Source organism: Leopardus geoffroyi, chromosome B3 (assembly GCF_018350155.1).
Source record: "Leopardus geoffroyi isolate Oge1 chromosome B3, O.geoffroyi_Oge1_pat1.0, whole genome shotgun sequence".
Taxonomy (NCBI): domain Eukaryota; kingdom Metazoa; phylum Chordata; class Mammalia; order Carnivora; family Felidae; genus Leopardus; species Leopardus geoffroyi.
Genome location: NC_059337.1, coordinates 120,933,519 through 120,955,867, shown reverse-complemented (window position 1 = coordinate 120,955,867; position 22,349 = coordinate 120,933,519). Strand labels below are relative to the sequence as shown.

General features: G+C 40.7%; 1 protein-coding gene across 30 annotated transcripts in view; it reads right to left on the bottom strand.

Annotated features, from left to right (window-relative positions):
• The window catches only part of TTLL5 (tubulin tyrosine ligase like 5), a 300,979-nt gene that overhangs the window by 89,416 nt on the left and 189,214 nt on the right, over window positions 1–22,349 (bottom strand). For 27 of the 30 annotated variants that reach the window (XR_006705160.1, XR_006705161.1, XM_045451565.1 and 24 more), the window contains one exon: window positions 14,352–14,547. The exons of 1 other annotated variant lie outside the window; for it this stretch is intronic. Coding sequence is in view for 27 of the 29 variants with exons in the window: in XM_045451565.1 (XP_045307521.1) it covers window positions 14,352–14,547 (196 nt within the window). In the remaining 2 variants the exon portion in view is untranslated. Of the gene's footprint in view, window positions 1–14,351; window positions 14,548–17,523; window positions 18,019–18,748; window positions 18,822–22,349 lie in introns of those variants that run through there. 2 more of the 30 variants (XM_045451578.1, XM_045451579.1) reach the window with 2 other exon arrangements.

Below are 22,349 nucleotides of genomic sequence, written 5' to 3'. Positions count from 1 at the left end.
CTATGATAGTTCATCATAATTACTTAACCACCCAACAGTAGAATACTATAAACTGACACAATGTAATACAAACCTATATTTGTGTTCATAAGAGATATCTAAGTGGGGGGAAAAGTAGGCCCCCCAAAATGTTACACTTCTATTTTGAAACTAGACACACACATACACATATGCAGGTTGTCACCAGTCTGTTCTGCTATTTAAGAACGGTGCTCTGACAAACATCATGTTATTTATATCTTTTTGCATGTGCTGGATCATTTCCTTAAAATAATTTCCTTGAAGTAGAATAGCTAGCTCAGAAGGCTGCTGTTTCTGCTTTAAATCTTTTTTATGTATATTTTCAAACTACCCCCTGGTAAGACTGTGCCAATTACATTTCCATCAGTCTGTTTGAGAGGATGATAATTTCCTTATCTTTCCTTGATTACTGGGAAGAAACAGCATGTGTCCCATGAAAAGGTGGCTCATAATTTGATGCTAATGCTGTTCTTTTTTCTTTTTAGAAGATATTTATGCCTTCAGACAAATATGCTCAAAATCTACACAGATATCATTCTGTTTTAAAAATTACAAAAAATTTTTTAATGTTTATTTATTTTTGAGAGATAGAAAGAGACAGAGTGTGACTGGGGAAGGGGCAGAGACAGGGAGAGACAGAATCTGAAGCAGGCTCCAGGCTCTGAGCTGTCAGCACAGAGCCTGATGCGGGGCTCGAACCCATGAGCCATGAGATCATGACCTGAGCTGAAGTCAGATACTCAGCCGGCTGAGCCATCCAAGCGCCCCTCATTCTTTTAAAAAAAATTTTAAAAACATTTATTTATTTTTGAGAGACAGAGCACAAACTGGGGAGGCACCGACAGAGAGGGAGACACAGAATTCGAAGCAGGCTCCAACCTACAACCCATGAGATCATGACCTAAACTGAAGTCAGATGCTCAATGGACTGAGCCACCGAGGCACGCCCCCCCCCCCCCCGTATCATTCTTTTCATCATCTTATCATGGTATTAATCATCCTTTCTATATTCTTCTCACATCTCTCTCTAGCAATTGTGAACAAATTCATATGCATTTATTTTCAATTGTCCAAATAAATAAATTTAAGTTAAAAAAAATCATGTAGCCAATTAATATTTTCTGAGCCTTGAACTTCTAAAACAACTTAAGATCATTTTAACCAATTCTGCTTCCAGCATGGGGGCAGGGGGTAACTAAAGCCCCCAGGTTGAAATTATAACGCTATGTATATTTAAGGTTAAAAGTAATACATAATAGAAGAGATATCTGCACACCTATGTTCACTGAGGCATTATTCACAACAGTTAAGATGTGGAAGCATTCTAAATGCCCCTCAATAGATGAATGGATAAAGATAATGTATATACATATCGCAGAATGTCATTCAGTCTTCAAAAAAGAAAGAAATCCTGTAATATAGTACAACATGGATGAACTTTCAGAACATTCTGATAAGTGAAATAAGCCAGTCACGAAAAAGATGAGTACTATATGATCCCACTTATATGAGGTATCTAAGTAATAACACTCATAGAAACACAAAGTAGAATAGTGGTTGCCAGGAGTCAGGGGGAGGAGAACACAGGGAGTTGTTCAATGAATACAGAGTTTCAATCACCCAAGATGAAAAAGTGTTATTGATCTGTTATACAACAATGTTCATACAGCGTCAACAATACTATAGTATACACTTAAAATTGTTAAGAGGGTAAATTCGTGCTATGTGTTTTTACCATAATGAAAAACAAGTTATGGATTTTTACTGAGCTTTCACCATGGGTCAACATCGTCCTAAACACTTTACATGCAATTATCGCATTTAATCCTCCCAAACCATTGAGGCGGCTCCCATCGTCATCTCCATATACAGAGGAAGAAACCAAGGCACAAAAGGTTCCATAATTTGTCCATGATGGCACAGCTACTAAGTAGTAAGCTGGGGGTCCACGCCCATGGAAGAGGATGATTTCAGAGCTCATTATACAACGCTGCCTTCCTTATTTATGCTATGCTGACTCCCCTTTAAAGCAAATCCGCTGAAATCATATTTCCCTTCCAGAGCAAATCTAAAGCAAACTTAGCAATGTGCCCAATTTTCATCAGATGCATTTGAAAGACCCAGATTTCACTAGCTTTACTCTAAGAAAGCTTGAAAAAAAAAATGCCTACAAGCAAATTTTTCTTACTTAAGAGTTAACATAAGTTTGTATATATGTATGTATGTATGTATGTATGTATATAAGTAAAGATAATCTCAAATGATCAGCAATGACCCCAGATCAAGAGTTCAATTGGTTAAAAAAGGATAATTCATAGCATCATTTTCCATTGTCCCTTATCTTTTATTGGCTAGCAAGTTTAGGGAATTCTTCTATATCAGGGCTCTTGTTCTCCTGATAATGTGTCTGTGTCTGACATCTGATGAGTAAAATGAAATAATCAGACAAGGCAATCTCTAAGTTCCCTTACAACTTTAAATTCAGAATTCATAAATATCTAATTTGTCTCTGCCTTCAAACGTACGGTTTGTTTTATTTGGCTCAGAATCTCACACGGTTGACCTACTGTGCATCTTGCCCAGGACTTGCTGTCATCCACGCTTCTTCCTGCGGCAGCATCCTCTTCAGATGGGTGGGGTTCTGTATCTTTAGGAATGAGGTTTTTCATCAGCTCACACAGTTACTGCTGTGAGTCCCTCATATGCCCACAGACAAACACAAACAAAGCATAGGTGACAGAGTAAGGGCGGGGAATGAAACTGGTCACCAGGCAACTGGAGTAAAAACACATTTAAGGTCATACAACAAACAAGGCCGATTCCAAGCAGCTGGTAGGTGAACAGTTGCCTTTTAACATTCTCACAACCAAGCACAGTTCTGTATTTCGATTCGTTATGTTGATCCTTTCTTTCAGATTGTGTGTGTTTGGGTCTATAGTAGCAGCAACAACAATAAATTTGGAATGTCTTATCTGACTCATGATACATGTGTAAAACAAGAAGAAAACGAAGGGTCACTTCTCTCAAGAGGGAGAGAGGTAGAGTGGAAAAGAGCTTTGGAAGTCTTCTGACCTGGTTTGAATATTATCTCTGCAATTAGCTAGCTATGCAACCTTGTCTAACATGCTTAAACTCTTTGAATTCCCTCCTCAGTAGGATAGAGATAATGCTACATTGAGCACACAGGAGGCACTCACTCTGCGTCCACTTCCCTGCCCCTCACCTCCCTCCCTCCAAGATCACAGAGGGATACTACTCTAGCAACAGCTTAGAAAACTACCCGGTGGTAATCAGGGGACTTCTATTACCAGTAGTGATGAATCAGCTTAATGAACTGATGTCTATATTATAATAACGCACTAAGAATCAGATTTATATGGAGTTGAAAAAGGAAGCGTAATATTAATCATGCAAAAGTATCATCTATGGTAGTCACATTTGTAGACACCTGTCATGTGTCCTAGCAGTCTTCTCAAAAACACCAGCATAGAAATAAAATTAAAATACTATGACCAGCGACAATAACAGGGTGGAAAGGACAAAGTGATAACTGGAGAGGTAATTTCCATGTTATTAATAACAGCCCACACAAGTGCTCCATATCTTCAAACTTCTAGAACATATTTCAGGATACTGCACAACTCAGTAGTCCCTAACCCTGTTACTAACTAATAAAAGCACAAAGAAGGTAAATTATGGGCATTTCCAAGAGTTTTCCGCCCAGGAACACCTTCTTAAGACATTTAACAATCTGAGATAACTGAGATAATGTCTAGACCCGAGTTTAAATATGTTTACAAAGCAGACCTTCCTCTCTTATGACAGCGTATGTGAACAGTAGCAGACTAGTTCCAATAGCTGAAGATAACTTTTCAAGCACGGTTTTATAGGTGCCAATAAGTACACTTGTTCTCAGTACATTGCTACTTACAGTTCATGTAATAATACACATAGATCAATATATACAAAATATACGAATGCTTTAATATATTGTGAGGGTGGTGCCATATAGCATGTCGGTCCAGAGGCTGGATGCTACACCTGCCTGCATACCTGGGTTAAAGCCCAGTCCTTCCATTTATTATTTACGTGACCCTGAGAAAGTCACATAAGTGATGCTCTGTTTTGTCTGTTAAAAATAGGACTAATAAGAGGGCAACTGTGAGGATTCAATGCAATAATACAAATATAACTCCTGGTTCAGTGCTTGGCACATGATAACATCCTGAGACATACAATCCTCATGATAACCCAGGTCTATATATTATCATCTCCATATTAGAGATAAACCGAGGTCCAAAGAAGTTTGAATAACCTGTCCCAGCCATAGGCTAGACAGAACCAAGATTATGTTAAGTTATTTATTTTGAGAGAGAGAGAAAGAGAAAGCGAGTACAGGGGAGGGGCAGAGGGAGAGAGAGGGAGAGAGAGAATCCCAAGCTGGCTCCACGCTGTCAGCACTGAGCCTGGTGTAGGGCTCAATCCCATGAACTGTGAGATCATGACCTGAGCTGAAATCAAGACTCGGAAGCTTGACTGACTTGTCTGAGCCACCCAGACATCCCAAAGGACAGAACCAAGATTTAAACTGAAGATTATCTGACTGTAAAGTCCGTTCAGAGGATCTATTTCCAAAACAGTTAAATGTAGTTTTACATGTATCATTTCACATATTTTCAACGTATTTTTATTAGGCAAGAAGAAAAGAGTTTGGCTTGGCAAAATCTACTAAATCAAATGGTTCTAGGAAAACCAATCAATCAATCAATCATCATCATCTACATCATCATCATCATCATCTAGAAACTAAGTGTTGTATGAGTTCCTGATAAAAGTCAGAAGGATAAACAAAATGGAACCAAAACCCCCAAAAAACAAAACAGTAGATTATGCCATACAGGCCAACATGCTCCGGAAACCTAAGCACACGTGCACACATTCTTCCCCCTAAATACCCCTAGTCCACCCCTCCTCCTGGATACTGTTAGAAGGACGTGGAAAGACTCCCCCTGCACAGTCAGCCTGTTTGCCTGCTCTCTTCGTGCCATGCTGAGGAGCGAGGGTGTTATTGCTGGCTTCCTGGAAAAGCCCGGGTGCCTGCTGAATTTCTCTTTCTTTCCCCTCCCCCACAAAACAAACACACAGCAGCTGAAGGTAATGGAGAAACACTATTCATTCCTGTAGGGGAGAGCAGAATTTTTCTAGACACATGCCATGGACTTTTAGGAGCAGTGTAACAAGACTTGGCTGGGCTTCTATGGGAATCCTTTCCACACCTGTGAGGTGATGCATGCACACACATACCGTCAGCAAAGGGCTCGTGACACACGGCACCCAAGGTGTTACTAGCATACTGAAAGACCCCTCGGTATGCCCCCAGAGCTGCCCACCCCTTCCCCCCACAACTTGTTATAGGAACAGTAGCTTCCGCCGGCCCCTACTGCATCTAGGTGAGTCGGGCAAGACAGAGTCTGGTGGAAAGGGGGAAGTCAAGGACAGATGGAGGGGAAGGAATTCAGGACGCACCATTTTCTCGTACCTTGAGTTACCTCACTATGTGCAAAATCAAGTCTACTAAAAATGGAAGGGCTTTGGAACAAGAACGGAACCAGCGAAAAATCCAGATGTATTTAAAATCCCCCCTTTCGTCCGTCTGTCGCTCAAAGAAGTTTCAGCAATTCTGCCTTGGCCATCAAAATGTCCTTAAGTTTTCTGCTTTTTGGGCTTTTTTTCAGTCTGGATGAGGCAGAGAAGAGAGTGGGAGGGAAGGAGAAGGGGGCTGGGAGCAGAAGTTTAACAAAGGATCACTTTAACAGAAACTACTGAGTAATCGCTCTGTCCTGGGCCAAGAATAACATCAGCTCAATGTCGGCAATTAGAATCAGGCCAGTTGGGCCTCAGCCGGTGCGGCCCTCCTCACAGCCCCCAGCACCGAGGGCTACTCATGCTGATGTCACCAGCAGTCGCTGCTGCCCCAGAAAGTCCCCCGACTCAGCTGAAAGAAAAGTTTTTTATCCTTCTCCTTCAGAGGCAGGAAGCCAGAATGAGGAGGAGGTGGGAAGCAACGAGGGCAGACTAGAGAGAAGACACAGTGGGGCCCAGATCAGCACGTAACAGACTCAGGTGGCCATCCCGAGACTCCCAGGATTCCGTCACTTCTCCAACCACCCTGAAGTGCACGTTAAATGAATCAATATACGTAAAGCACCTGGAATAGTGCTTGGGCCGCAGGAGGTGCTGACTGAGTATTGGCTATTATGGGGAAAAACAAAGAGGGAGGAATCTGTCCCATTACTTATCTCTCGTCCCCCATAAAATGTGAATCCTGGGAGCAGAGACTGCTGAGCAGAATGTACCCTGATAAGAAAAATGCGCAAGAAGGCTTTCAAGTTTGGAAAACGTATTTATGAGGAGACTGGCAGATGGAGCGAAAAAGATGGAAACAAAGTTCCTGTAAAACAATAATTGCCTGAAATTTTATAAGGGCAACACCAAGTCTTAACATATTCCATCTCCCTGCCAAAGGACAGAAAACAAATAACTGGGAAGGAGACATTTCCCATCTCTTTCCCTGTAGCTCAATGGCTCTCAATGCGTGGTCCCCCCAGGCATCACCAGGGGGACCTGTTAGAAATGGAAATAACTGAGCCCCATTTCCAAATTTGCTGACTCAGAAATGGGGTGGGGTTAGCGATCAGTGTTTTAAAAACAGGCCCTCCAGGTGGTCCCGCTGCTCAAAACTGGGGGTCTACAAACTACGGCTTATAAGACAAATCCTGCCTGCCCCTCGTTTTTATAAATAAAGTTTCACTGGAAAACAGCCACACTCATTCGCTTAAATGTTGTCTATGGCTGTTTTCATTCTACCCTGGCAAAGTGGAGGAGTGGCCATGCAGATGCTGGCCTGCAGAGCCTGAAGTATTTACTATCTGGCCATTTACAGAAAAAGTTTGCTGGCCCCTGCTCCAACTTAGAATGATTTCTTTTTTCTGTTTAAATTTTTATTTGCCTTAACTTTTTTCTTTATTATTTTTGAGAAAGGCAGAGAAAGTGTGAGCAGGGGAGGGGAAGAGAGGGAGGGAGGATCTCAAGCAGGTTCCGTGCTGTCAGTGCAGAGCCCGACATGGGGCTCAAACTCACAAAACCATGAGATCATGACCTGAGCTGAAATCAAGAATCAGACGCTTAACTGCCTGAGCCACCCGGGTGCCCCAGAATGGTTTCTTTTTTACAACTTCTGGTTTTACCCATCAGTGTATAAAAGTGCATGTTTTCCATTTTGTCTTACTTTGTTTAGCCCGGTCTCTATCAAATGGACAGGATCACACCTACTTCCTTGCACCTCAGTCCCTGGAAACCCTGCCAGTGGCTCCAGGTGACTTCCTCTTCCACGTCCAGGTTACAGGACCAGGTTTTTGTTGAGGTGGATTCAGTGCATGACAATTTCTCAGTTCATGAGTGCGGTGATAGACAGAGATGAAGATCAAAGCTTACTCGGCATGAATGTTAGAGATGTCATTTCCAAACATACCCCGAATCAGAGTTTGCCTTCTTGAAATCAATACCTTCAATAAGCTGGCCACCTAAGTGCAGAAAAGGATGGAGAACTTCCTCTGCATGTAATGCAAGAAAGGTTGCATGATCTTAACCAAAACGTTTTTAGGGAATCACTATGAAAGGTACAGACCACGCACATAATCAATGCAATTCAGTAGGACAGAGTGCAATACAATGTAAATAAAGCCTCCTTTAACGGCCTGTTCCATATACAGGTATCTTTTGTGAAGTGCTAAGCAAATTAGATTTCAATTCTACCCACTACTCTCAAATAGGCAATTAATCAAATTGTTAGTTATGTCAGTGGCTACGTACACTTTAGAAAAATGAATTCAAAGCGTAAGGAGTTCGTCAAAGAAACCATCTAATAGGTTAACCCAAGGATAGAAACACAGCACATACTGAGAATGCAAACCATGTTTCCATCAACAATGCGGTGATAATTATAATGGTCAAGTCTCACACAGCCATAAGCTGGGCTACAAGAAGAGGCTTAAAATCTAGAAGGGCTTTGCTTCTTCTGTGGAGTGTTCTTCATGTCCTCTGAAATGACGTACTCTAAATTACTAAATATCCTTCATGTGAGAACATTTAATACCTTATTTGCTATCTTCTTAGTTATAAACTCTTTAAGCTAAGAACTTAGTTTCTTGAGATCTCCCCACAGTCCCAGAACTTCATCCTGACTCATTTTTCCCTAAATCAACTATGGATTAGAAGAACAGGGGGAAGAAATAAATGATGTTATAAACATATATAAAATTATGATGAATGATTTTCTGTTCCCTCTCCAGGAGACACAAGATAACTCCCTTCTTGGGAGTTCTGACTCCTCCCTAAGACAGATATTCTGACAGATTCTAAAAAACATGTTTTTCCATATACTTCATAGTTCAGTGAAACTAAACCAGTGTAATCCTCACTGGAAAAAAAAATCCACACAAAAATAGCAGTACTCTGAATTTTCAAAGGAATGTGAGTTGTTGGAAGCTAATCAAAAGAATGAGAAGGGCTATTAAATGAAGCAGTTTCTAAAAGTGAAAATCAGTAAAAACTGTCTCTCATCCCTTCAAACTTCAATGCCCTACAATCCCCCCTCCTCTCCCTTTTTAAACATTATCACCATGTCAAGGCATGGAAGCATCAAAAGGGACCGAGTGTCTATATTTGTTAGCTCATTGATTATACTCCCATAAGAGAAATAAAGCTATTTTCGATGCCTCCCCTCTCCAGCATCTGATTAAGCTGGCATTCTCAAGTTTCTGAATGATGGGGAGTTCAGATGTTTAAGAGTTTTAAGAAATGTACATAGATTAAAAAAAAAAATCTAAGATACACATTTCTATCTACAATTGTGAAAATGCAAACTTCTATCCCAAAGACTTTCTAAAGGAGGGAATTTCTACAAGACGGAGGGCAACACGGTGATCAAAATGAGATGCTACACTCCACGCTTTCCAGGTAAGAAGGCTGGGTTTTCCTCCAGAAAAACAGACCTACAGAACTACTTCCCAAGTGCTTAGAGTTACAATTTCTCAATTACATTGAGTTAATATAATACATAGAGTACACGGGCATAGAAAAAGATGAGCAAGTGATGAATGAAATCAAAATAATAAAATGTCTGGATCTGGATGATAGTTAAAAAGAGTAAGATAGCTCACAATGCTAGGAAACTTGAAATCAACCACAAGAAAAAAATTGGAAAGGTAACAAATACTTGGAGACTGAAGAACATCCTACGAAAGAATGAATGGGCTTGGGAATGCAAACTGGTGTGGCCACTGTGGAAAACAGTATGGAAGTCCCTCAAAAAAATCAAAGTAGAAATACTATATGATCCAATAATTCAAAGAAAACTAAACACTAAGTCGAAAAGATATATGTATCCCTATATTTATTGCAGCATTATTTACAATAATAAAGATATGGAAGCAATCTAAAAGTGTCCATCAATAGATGAATGGATAAGGAAGCTGTGGTACACACACATGTACATATATACAGTGGCGTATTATGCAGCCATAAAAAAGGATGAGATCATGCCATTTGTGACAACATTGATGGACCTGGAAGAGATTATGCTAAGTGAAATAAGTCATAGAAAGAGAAATATCATATGACTTCATTCATATGTGGAATCTAAGAAAAACAAATGAATAAACAGAAAGCAGAATCAGACCTATAAACACAGAACAAACTGATGATTGCCAGAGAGAAGGAGGATGTGGCGTCAGGGCAAAATAGGTGAAGGGGTGTGAGAGATACAGGCTTCCGGTTATGGAATGAGTAAGTCACAGGAATAAAAGGTACAGTTAAGGAATACAGTGAATGAAATCATGATGCATTATACAGTGATAGATGGTAGATTCATTTGTGATCAGCACAGCATAATGTATAAACTTATTGAATCACTATGTTGAACATCTGAAACTAATGTAATATTGAGTGTCCTCTATATTCATTTAATAAAGTTTAAACTCCAGGAAAAAAAAAAAAAAAAGAATGAATGGGCTAACCACGCAGTTAAAGAGGAAATTAAAAAGTATATGGAAGTCAATGAAAATGATAACACCACAACCCAAAACCTCTGGGACGCAGCAAAGGCGGTCATAAGAGGAAAGTATATAGCAATCCAGGCCTTCCTAAAGAAGGAAGAAAGATCTCAGAAACACTCCCTAACCTTACACCTTAAGAAGATAGAAGAAGAACAGCAAATAAAACCCCAAACCAGCAGAAGACAGGAAATAATAAAGATTAGAGCAGAAATTAATCCTATCAAAACCAAAAAAATAGTAGAACAGATCAATGAAACCAGAAGCTGGTTCTTTGAAAGAATTAACAAAATTGATAAATCATTAGCCAGTTTGATCAAGAAGAAAAAAGAAAGGACCCAAATAAATAAAATCAAGGATGAAACAGGAGAGATCACAACCAACACAATAGAAATCAAAACAATAAGAGAATATTATGAGCAATTATATGCCAATAAAATGGGTAATCTGGAAGAAATGACAAATTCCTAGAAACATATACGCTACCAAAACTGAAATAGGAAGAAATAGAAAATTTGAACAGACCCATAACCAGTAAGGAAATCAAATTAGTAATCAAAAATCTGCCAAAAAACGAGTCCAGGGCCAGATGGCTTTCCAGGGGAATTCTACCAAACATTTAAGGAAGAGTTAACACCTATTCTCTTGAAACTGTTCCAAAAAATAGAAATGGAAGGAAAACTTCCAAACTCTTGCTATGAAGCCAGAATTACCTTGATTCCAAAACCAAACAGAGACCACACTAAAAAGGAGAACTATAGACCAATTTCCCTGATGAACATGGATGCAAAAATCCTCAACAAGATATTAGCCAACCAGATCCAACAATACATTAAAAAAATTATCACCACGACCAAGTGGGATTTATACCTGGGATGCAGGGCTGGTTCAATATCTGCAAAACAATTAACGTGATTCATCACATCAATAAAAGAAAGGACAAGAACCATATGATCCTCTCAACAGATGCAGAGAAAGCATTTGACAAAATATAGCATCCTTTCTTGATAAAAACCCTCAGGAAAGTAGGGATAGAAGGAGCGTACCTCGAGATCATAAAAGCCATATATGAACGACCCAACGCTAATATCATCCTCAATGGGGAAAAACTAAGAGCTTTCCCCCTAAAGTCAGGAAGAAGACAGGGATGTCCACTCTCGCCACTGTTATTCAACATAGTATTGGAAGTCTTAGCCTCTGCAATCAGACAACACAAAGAAATAAAAGGCATCCAAATCGGCCAGGAGGAGGTCAAATTTTCACTCTTTGCAGATGACATGATACTCTATATGGAAAAGCCAAAAGATTCCACCAAAAAACTGCCAGAATTGATTTATGAATTCAGCAAAATTGCAGGATATAAAATCAACACACAGAAATCGGTCACATTCCTATACGCTAACAATGAAGCGATAGAAAGAGAAATCAAGGAATCAATCCCATTTACAGTTGCACAAAAAAACCATAAAATACCTAGGAATAAATCTGACCAAAGAGGTGAAAAATCTATACATAAAAACTATAGAAAGCTTATGAAAGAAATTGAAGAAGACACAAAAAAATGGAAAAAGGTTCCATGCTCCTGGATAGGAAGAACAAATATTGTCAAAATGTTGACGCTACCCAAAGCAATCTACATATTCAATGCCATCCCTATCAAAGTAACACCAGCATTCCTCACAGAGCTAGAAAAAATAATCCTAAAATTTGTATGGAACCAGAAAAGACCCCAAATGGCCAAAACAATCTGAAGAAGAAAACCAAAGCAGGAGGCATCACAATCCCAGACTTCAAGCTATACTACAAATCTGTCATCATCAAGACAGTATGGTACTGGCACAAGAACAGACACTCAGATCAATGAAACAGAATAGAGAACCCAGAAATGGACTCACAAACGTATGGCCAACTAATCTTTGACAAAGCAGGAAAGAACATCCAATAGAATAAACACAGTCTCTTCAGCAAGTAGTGCTGGGAAAACTGGACAGCAACATGCAGAAGAATGAATCTGGACCACTTTCTGACACCATACACAAAAATAAACTCAAAACGGATGAAAGACCTAAATGTAAGACAGGAAGCCATCAATATCCTCAAGGAGAAAGCAGGCAAAAACCTCTTTGATCTTGGCCACAGAAACTTCTTACTCAACACGTCTCCAGAGACAAGGGAAACAAAAGCAAAAATGAACTACTGGGACCTCATCAAAATAAAAAGCTTCTGCATAGCGAAGGAAACAATCAGCAAAACTAAAAGGCAACTGATGGAATGGGAGAAGATATTTGCAAATGACAGTTAAGATAAAGGGTTAGTATCCAAAATCTATAAAGAACTTATCAAACTCAACACCCAAAAAACAAATAATCCAGTGAAGAAACGGGCAAAAGACATGAATAGACACTTCTCCAAAGAAGACATCCAGATGGCCACCCGACACATGAAAAAAACGCTCCACATCACTCATCATCAGGGAAATGCAAATCAAAACCACAATGAGATACCACATCACACCTGTCAGAATGGCTAAGATTAACAACTCAGGCAACAACAGATGTTGGCGAGGATGCGGAGAAAGAGGATCTCTTTTGCATTGTTGGTGGGAATGCAAGCTGGTGCAGCCACTCTGGAAAACAGTATGGAGGTTCCTCAAAAAACTAAAAATAGAACTACCCTACGACCCAGCAATGGCACTAGTAGGCATTTATCCAATGGATACAGGTGTGCTGTTTCGAAGGGACGCATGCACCCCCATGTTTATAGCAGCACTATCAACAATGGCCAAAGTATGGAAAGAGCCCAAATGCCCATCAATGGACGAATGGATAAAGAAAAATGTAGTATACATATATACAATGGAGTACTACTTGGCAATCAAAAAGAATGAAATCTTGCCATTTGCTACTACATGGATGGAACTGGAGGGTATTATGCTAAGCGAAATTAGTCAAAGAAAGACAAAAATCATATGGCTTCACTCATATGAGGACTTTAAGAGACAAAACAGATGAGCATAAGGGAAGGGAAACAAAAATAAGATAAAAACAGGGAGGGGGACAAAACAGAAGAGACTCATAAATATGGAGAACAAACTGAGGGTTACGGCAGGGGTTGTGGGAGGAGGGATGGGCTAAATGGGGAAGGGGCACTAAGGAATCTACTCCTGAAATCTTTGTTGCACTACATGCTAACTAATTTGGATGTAAATTTTAAAAACAAAAAAACAAAATTAAAAAAAAGATGAAGATAGAGAGCATCATGATGATTGTTTTATTTAGAGGGGGGGAAAGACTTTGGGAAATGGTGCTTTTGTCTTTAAGTGAATATTAATTTTGCACAAACTAACGCACACTGTGTACTACATTTTTATAAGAGCAAATAACAAGAGATCAAACTGATATATTTCTTCACATAGCCAAATAAAAGAGAAGCTCATGGAATCAGTGCTGAGATAGCCCAACTCAACATGCAGAACGGATTCTAAAGATGGCCCTGAAATGATCAAGAGAAACTTAACTCAGATGGTCTTTCCCTGTAATTTGGGCCATACTGACACACCAGCACAATTCACTTACACAGCTCCCTCACACATATACTCAGGAGTGTCTGCCATTCTACGGAGAGAAGGAAAATGGTATTTCACTAGAGCACAAGGGCCAAGACAGCGAGGATTTTTGTGTATACCGTTACATTTTTGCGGGTACGTTGTTTTGTGTACTGTCGAGCCAGAAGACCAACAGCTTAACTTATGACTACTTCCTGTGAAAAGAACTGGAAACATTATTTACACCTTGAAAATCTTGGTAAGTTATGAAGGATTAATGTGTGCTTATGTATACCAAGGGTGTACCAAAGAAATAGTACATTTAGGAAAAAAGTTGCTTCAAATGCTAGCTTTTAGGTATGTGGAAATTAGACCCGCTGGGAGCTTACTGAACGCCCATCAGGCAACAGAAAGGGGCAATGCTACAACAGAGGTTTCTGTAGAGAAATATTCAAGTGGAAGAAAATGTCACACCTGGTTCAGTGTCACCTCCTGCCAAAGCCAACATCAAGGCTTCAGCACGTTTCTTCCCGTAGAGTAGGTTCTCCAAGAGCCATGCGAGCCATACTGGTGTAGGTAAACTTCTGGGAAACTATTCCTACCTTTTCCATTGACCTTCTTCCACCCCCGTAGAAGAAAGATACTAGCATATGGAAAAGCCTTATCTGAATTACCTGATGCCGGGCTCGACTCTGGTCCAGAAGCTGCCGGGACTGAAGTTTTTGTTGTTCAAGTTGCTGCAGGGCAAAATGGAGTTGGTAACTGCCCGCTGTGGGGTGATACTTGTGCTGAGGGACAACCCCTGTAGCCTTGCTATATGCGTTGTTCTCTACCTCTCCCTCCCAGGCAAAGCCACCTGTTTGAAGGCTCCTGAAGAGAAAAGAAAGCAGAGCTCTTAGAGTGGTTGTGTGAACAGCCTAAAGGAAAAGAGAGAAATATCACAGGTATTTTTCCTTTACAGAGCTAACATAGCTTGGAATTTACAAATCTGTTTGTGTGAGAAATCATCTGACTCGCCCACTAAACCACAGCTCCATGAAGACAAAGACAGGGCCAGCTCTGTTCTCCACTCTCTTTGTAGCACTTATCCTGAGGCCGGGGCACATGGTCAGTCTACAGTATCTGTTGAAGGTTAAGTAATTAAAATGGTAATTTCAGTCCCCTGTGACGGCCACAAGGTCTTCCAAAAAGGAGCCCAGGAAGCTTCAAATTCAGGATGGCTGGTTGAATCTAAGGTAGGAACAGAGGCACAATCATCTTCTAAAACATCAACTTTAAAAGAACAGGGGTTAATTATACAGAAGTCATGGTTTTTCTTAACCACCTATTAGTGAGCTTACGTGTGCATCATGAGATAAGATAACTGGTCTGAGAAGACAGGTTTTTCATTATTCTAAATTTACCTCAGTAGGGTCCCCAGCCAAGCAGATGTTTGGCTTGTCAGACACATGAGGAAGGAGAAGGGCTGGTGGCCTTTGGAACTGTTCAGTACCCATGCTATGCTGTCCGTTAAGAACTCTGACCTTCTTCCTTGCCCAGATCCCCACATTTTAGATTCTGGTGACCATGTCTGTATATATCCCAGTTGAAGTCTTCATAACTACAGGCCTCCGCTTGCCCTCTCGGTCTGTTTCTTCCAGGTAGAAAAGTCCCCATTTATACCACTTCATGCTAATTAGGAGGGTGATTATTAAAAATGAAACCAAATACATGGAAAAAAACCAAGCGCTGGCCAGCATGAGGAAACACTGGAACTCTCCTGCATTGCTGGTGGGAACGTGAAACGATGTAGCTCCTGTGGAAAACATTCTGGCAGTTCCTCAAAAAGCCAAACACAGAATTACCATGTGATTCAGTGATTCCACCCCTAGGCATAGCACCCCCCCCCCCCAACTGAAAACAGGGCCTACTTGTACACCAAAGTTCCCAGCAGCATTATTTCCAGTAGCCAAACGGTGAAAACATCAACAGATGAATGGATAAACAAATGTGGTCTATACCTCCAACGAAATATTAGTCAGCCTTAAAAAGGAAGGAGATTCTGACACAAGAGACAACATGGGTGAACCCTGGGGACGTTATGCTAAGTGAAATAAGTCTGTCACAAAAGGACCAATATTGCAGGATTTCACTTATACGAGGTCCTTAGAAGTGTCAAATTCATAGAGACAGAAAGTAGAACAGGGGTTGCTGGGGCTGGGGAGATGGGAGAATTGGGAGTTACTGTTTAATGGGTACTGAGTTACAGCTTGGGATGATGAGAAAGTTCTGGAGACAGATGGTGGTGATGGTTGCACAAATTGTGAATGTACGAGATGCCACTGAATCGTAGCCCAGAAATGGTACATTTTAGAATATATATATTGCCCCACATTTTTAAAAAAGGTCCCCTTTCAAAAAGTTTTTAGAACAGTCTTTTATCTGGCAGCCCTTTTCACTCACTTCTGGTTCTTCTCTGGACCTTCTTTAATTACCCTGTGGTTTTTTTTGTGTGTTTTGTTTTTTTCCTTTTTGAAGTATAGTGACTAGAAAATTGCACACAGAAGAAACATGAAGAATCTCATTGTGAACAACCTTACCCCAAACCTGATTAACGGGGCTTTAGGAAAGGAAACAGTGCCTAACTGAAGAGAAATATTCATAGTGACTTAAATCATCACGCTGTTATTTCCTCTGCAAATTTCCTTTGGCATTAATGGTCATTTTGATGGCAGAGTCACAGCAACGCTGGGGTAAGGTTATGCCGACCTTCCTGAGGCCTGACCTATGGGCCACCTAGTTATTTATAACCTGATTCCTAGTGACCCCAACGGAACCCTGGGGGAGGGGACAGAGCGGAATGTCTGCTGGATCCAGAAGCCCAGGCTCCTCTCTTGTCTGTGTTCTCCCTCACAGCTTCATCATTTCAGGGGGCTGCTTTGGAGTCTCTGCCTCTCTCAAAGAGATTTCCAAATACCTAGTTAAGGGAAAGTCTGCATAATGTATCCCGAAGCCCATGGATGAAAGGTTTTCTACTCACATAATCTCACCTCTGATATGTCACATCCCTTGCTCATCTCCTCCCACAGTTTGGCTCCCACAGTTCAGTTGCACAATTACACGCTTTGGCTAATCTTCTTGGAGAAAAGTACCCAAATGCTCAGGGCTTATTTATGAATTTTTCCGAGTATGACATCTGATCTTCAGTGACCCCTCGGTGTGTGTGCTACTCTACATAGTTCAAACGACGCGGTCTTTCCCAAGGGGCTTCCAGAGGTATGGAGAAGTGTGGCGGCCAATGACTGACGAGAAAGGAGTCGTACCTAAATACGCAGATAGAATGTTCACGTTGTTCACAAAATGAAATGCTGAATGGGAGTCAAACAGGAGTTAAGGGGTGAGGAAAGGAGGGGCCAGAGGCACGTGTCATCTCCTTTCTCATTAGTGAGGGGAGAGGAAAGCTTAGTGAAGAAAACATGTGGGGAGGTGAACGGGCTCTGAGTGGAAGGAGTGGTGGGTGGAGAAAGGCCTCCAGGTAGAAAGGAAGAGAAGGGTGGGGGCAAGGGTGGGGGTTGATCCAGTGAACAAAGGAACACGGGAAGATACAGATGAAACAGCAGGAACTGCCTGGCTGGATTAACCTTCAGATTTCTGTATCAATTAGGGCAGATATTCAAATTTAGAAGGAAACTACTGTTTATGGTAACTGCACCAAAAGTCAAAAAATACACCAATTGTGATTTTCCTTCCACTCTGGCTTGCTGGTTCTAGAAGTTTCTGGCCACGAGCAGCAATCTAGACTCGGGAATTAGGTATTAAAGGAGTTTTGTAACTACGTTATAACTATTAAGTCAGAAATCATCTCACTGGCAGGCTAGGTTGGTTTTATTTTCTGAAAGCTTCTTTAACAACAAATATTCCTAGGAGGCATTTACTTTAACGCCTGCTTGTTGTGCATCAGAAATCAGAGTCTGTAACAGGGCCCTCTTCCATGGAGACCACCAGGGACTGTGAGTGTTAGGGGTAGGACAGCGGGCAAGAGGAGATCACGTAAGAGTAAGACTGAGGATGAGAGGAGGTTTGCTCATCCAACTGCAAACTGTGAACAGACTGCAACGTCATAAACTTTCACAGCAGAAGCTGCTTTTAATCTCCTCAGTACCATAAATCCACTCTCCAAATCACAAAAGAAACTTTCTCAAGCAAGGAGAAACTTTTAGCCAAGAGGCAGGAATTTTTACAGTGCACCACTGGGTGGGGACCGGAGCGCTGAGCCGTGGAGGAGGGCGACGTGGTGATGCCGGGTGAAGCTCGCTTGCTTGGAGCGCCAGTGGGTGGTACTCAGGCCGCTGTATCTTCCAACTAAAGCACAAGTGTGTGGGGTTTGTAGGACGCAGGTTGTACAATGGCTGACTTGGAGGAGGCCAGGCGCACTCTCTTCTGGGCCTTCCCTGAGATTCCGTTATCTGCATATTCCTTCATGTGGCATCTAATAGTTTCTGTTTCCATCCAAAATTCCATCCCATTTTCCTGAACCTCAATTCATTGTAGTCTACTAGTAATACATTTTCTACTCCCATCAAAATTTTGAGATTTAATTGTTCTCTCTAGTTTTTATATTATTCTTTGCTCAATACTAAAATATAATAGTGCAAAGAGTCCCTGAAAATAACTTCTAAGAGTTTCATGTTATCTGTACAGCCAAGAAAGTTAGCTGTGGAAAAGCTCAGAATGTCTAACATTGGACTCAAATTCAAAGATTCAGAGTCAACTATGCTGTATTTCCCTTTACTACGCATGTAGCTAATAGGCAACAATATGGCAAATTTTTCTCAACATCACCCTCTCTTATTAGCCAATTTACTTAGAACTTCATCTCACTTTCTATGTTGCACTGTGGCATATCAGGGCTAAATGTTTCCCCATAACTGTCCTCCTACAGAACGCCCCCCCAACCTCCAGCCAATATACATTGAAGGGCTAGACCTTCCCCTTTGCTTTAATAGCTGTTCCAAAGAATGGATGTTGGTTCTAAGGAACTTGGAGGTGATCTATCAAACGCACTGGTTTTTAGCAAAGCAGATCTCCTCACCAGGCAATTACACTCTCCACGAAGACAGGCTTTCAGCGTCAAGATTTTCTGAGAATCATGTGATGTCACAAGACTGTAGGGGAAGAATGGGGCTCAGAAATGTGACAGTCATACAGAGAGTGTGACCCCCACAGCCCACTTCCCCGGGCTCCTTCACCCAATTGCAGCAGAACTTGAGCTACCATGTACATGCAAGGATGCCCCTGTCCTTCTTGAGGGTTGGGAAGTGTGTGGGTGTGCTTTCAAAGGCCATAATAATGGGGGTGGGGGATTGCTGACATTCAATAGGCAGGGGGAGGGGGGCAGTGTCAAGGGTGCTAAATGTCTAAAAACGCAGGGAAGAGTCGTGTACTAGGAAGAATATGTCTGCTCAGAATGCCACCAATGCTTCTAATGAGAAACACTGTAGAGCCATGAAGGAAGTGCTTTCTGGGGAGAATCTTACTGTTTCTTCACAAGAAAGAATATCCATCTACTTCCATGGCACTTTATAGAATGTGTAGATGTTAAAGACAGCAGAGGTTACATTCTCTTTGTAAATTCTCAGTCGCAAACAAAGTAGTCATAGCACACAGTACGTGTGTGGTAAATGCTGGAGATCCTACAGGGAAGGGTGGGTCTCCCACGAGCAGTACAAAGCAGTGCTGGCCGGAATATGAAGTGGCTACCTTGGACTGTGACTCAGTCACACAAGCGCCCTTCCTTGAGACGACTATCACACAGGGCCCTGGAGAACTTTATGTGTGCATCCTATTTCATCAGGCAGAACATTAAAAAGATATGTAATCCAGAGCTGAGATTTAATAATTATTACTGCTTAACAAGGATTTTCTTAAGTAGCACTGGCATTACTCTTGTAACTACAAATATTTTGGTGGTAAAGATTACAACGGTCGCTACTATACTTCGGTGCCATAGCCTTAATTTCTGCTAAGGCATGAAGAGTTTTACAAAAACACCATTGTTTTTGCAACATGTGTAAATGTCAACGTGGTGAAAAAGGCAAAAAAATGTCTTAGCATTACTGTGAAAAAACTTTTGATCCTACTGGCTTCCTCAAAGGGTCTTGAGGATCCCCCCTGGACCCCCAGATCCATGAACTGCACTTTGTGAACCACAGACCTGTTGCAGTACAGCCTGGGGACAGGTGAGAAGAGAGCACGACCGGAAAAGGACTCTTCAGTTACCCAGAAAGCTGACATACAGGATGAAAAGCAGACACCTCTCACAGTTCAGAAAGCTGGCCACATGACTGTAAAGCATAAAAGGATCTCTAGAATCTTAACTGGTGCTCCCATCCGGCTCTCCAAACATCTGAAGCCAGAGATGAACTGGAATCTAACAAAGGCTGTGACAAAGTCCAGACCCAGCTTAATTATCAATTAGATTGGCTCACCCCCTTCTCCTCCCACCCCTCTCCCACACACTAGCAACCGGAGAAAAGGATAAGCATGTCTTTTTGGGAGAGGGGGGAGGGTAAATAACATTTACTTAAGACTCTGACTTTACAGAAAATGCCTAGCATACAACTAATAATTGTAAAAGACACGCAGAAGCAAGAAAATGTGACCCAGGAGAGAAAACAGTCAATAGAAGGGCACTGACAAGACGGCACAGATGTTGGATTTACCAGAGATGGATTTCAAAATAACCATGAGAAATATGTATGAGGGTCAAGTATAAAAGGTGGGCAACATGTATGAACAAATGGGGGAATTTCAATAGAGAGATGAAATTTACTTAAAAAAAAAAAAAACCACACAAGAATTCTAGAAGTGAAAAAATACACAATCTGAAAGGAAGAATTCATTCCAAATGCTTAACAACAGACTGAATGCAATAGAGGAGAGTCTGTAACATATATAAAATTGGAATCCCAGAAGGCAGAGGAGAGAGAATGAGGCAGAAGAAATCTATAAAGGGATAAAGGCTGAGAATTTCCAATGCTGATGGAAGACATTAACCTACAGACCTAAGTAGCTCAGCAAATCCTAAGCAGGGTTAAGTACAAAGAAATCTACACCCAGGCACATGATAGTCAAATTGCTGAAAACTAAAAATCAGGAACAAAAACTTCAAAGCAGCCAGGGTGGTGGGGTGCTGATTGGCGCTGGTAGAAATATTACCCACAAGCGAACAACAATGCTAATGGTTGGCTGACTTATCATTAGAAAACAAAGGCCGGAAAACAATGAACAGGTATTTTAAAGTGCTGGGAAAAAAAAACAAAACCAAACAAAAACCCTGCCAGTATAGACTTAAACATTTAAACAACACTCTCCACCCACTCAGTCAATTTGACAATTATGTGAAACCATATCCAGTAACTTCAGAATACACATTCTTTTCAAGTGAACACGGAACATTCATGAAGATAGTCCAAATGCTGGGCCATAAAATAAGTCTCAATAAAAATCAAAGGAACCTCAAAAAATAAATGGTAATTACCTTTAAAAAAAAAATCAAAGGACTAAAATCCAGAATGTACACTGATTAGAATATTAAATTATAAATCAGTAATAAGATATCTAGAAAATTCCAAAATATTTGGAAATTTAACAACACACTTCTACATAATCTATGAGTCAAGGAAGAAATCACAGGAAAAATGTAAAAATGTATTCAACTGAGTGGTAATGAAAACACAATTGAACAAAACCTAAAAGAGTACTTAATTAGAAACTTATAATATTTAATGTCTTTATTAGAAAAGAAATGAGTAAAAATTAACAACCTAAGCTTTCCCCTTAAGAAGCTAGAAGAATAAGAGCAAGGTAAACACACAGTAAGTAGAATAAAAAATAGAATAATAAAAGCAGAAGTCAACAAGGAGGACATTAGACTGAGGTGGCTCTAATGCCTTGGCAGCCTTTATAAGCAAACCAAAACTTAAGCCAGCATCAGTGCACTCAAGTCTGAGAAAATGAAATTAAGAACAACCAATCACAAACAGCCTAGTAGGCTTTCCCAAATAAGGCAACTGCTTCAGCTATAGTCAATCAAGTAATCAGATAATTTCCTTGCTTTATTTAGGGGTCTGCTCTATTAAAAAAAAAAAAAAAGGGCGGGGGGGGGTGCGTGACTGGGTGGCTTCAGTCAGGTAAGTGTCCAACTTCAGCTCAGGTCATGATCCCATGGTTCGTTGGTTCAAGCCCCACATCGGGCTCTGTGCTGACAGCTCAGAGCCTGAAGCCTGCTTCGGATTCTGTCTCCCTCTCTCTCTCTGCCCCTATCCTGCTCACTCTCTGTCTCTTTCTGTCTCTCAGAAATAAATACACATTAAAAAAAAAGAAAGCCTTTCCCTTAGTTCCCCCTGATAGATTGCTCCTAACCATTTTCAGTTTGTCACTGCCCAGTTAAAAATCAATGTTTGCTCCAATGAGCTCTTCAAAATTTTAATACACTTCAGTTTATCTTTTAGCACAGTGAAATAGAAAATAGGCAAACAGAGCATATCAACAAAATCAAAGGTGGCTATTTGGAAGATTTTAAAAGTTGATGAATTCCAAGCAAGCTGATCTTAAAGAATAAAAGGACATAAAAAATTAATGAAGAATATCATAGAGTCTATAGACAACAAAAACAGAAAGTAATATTATGA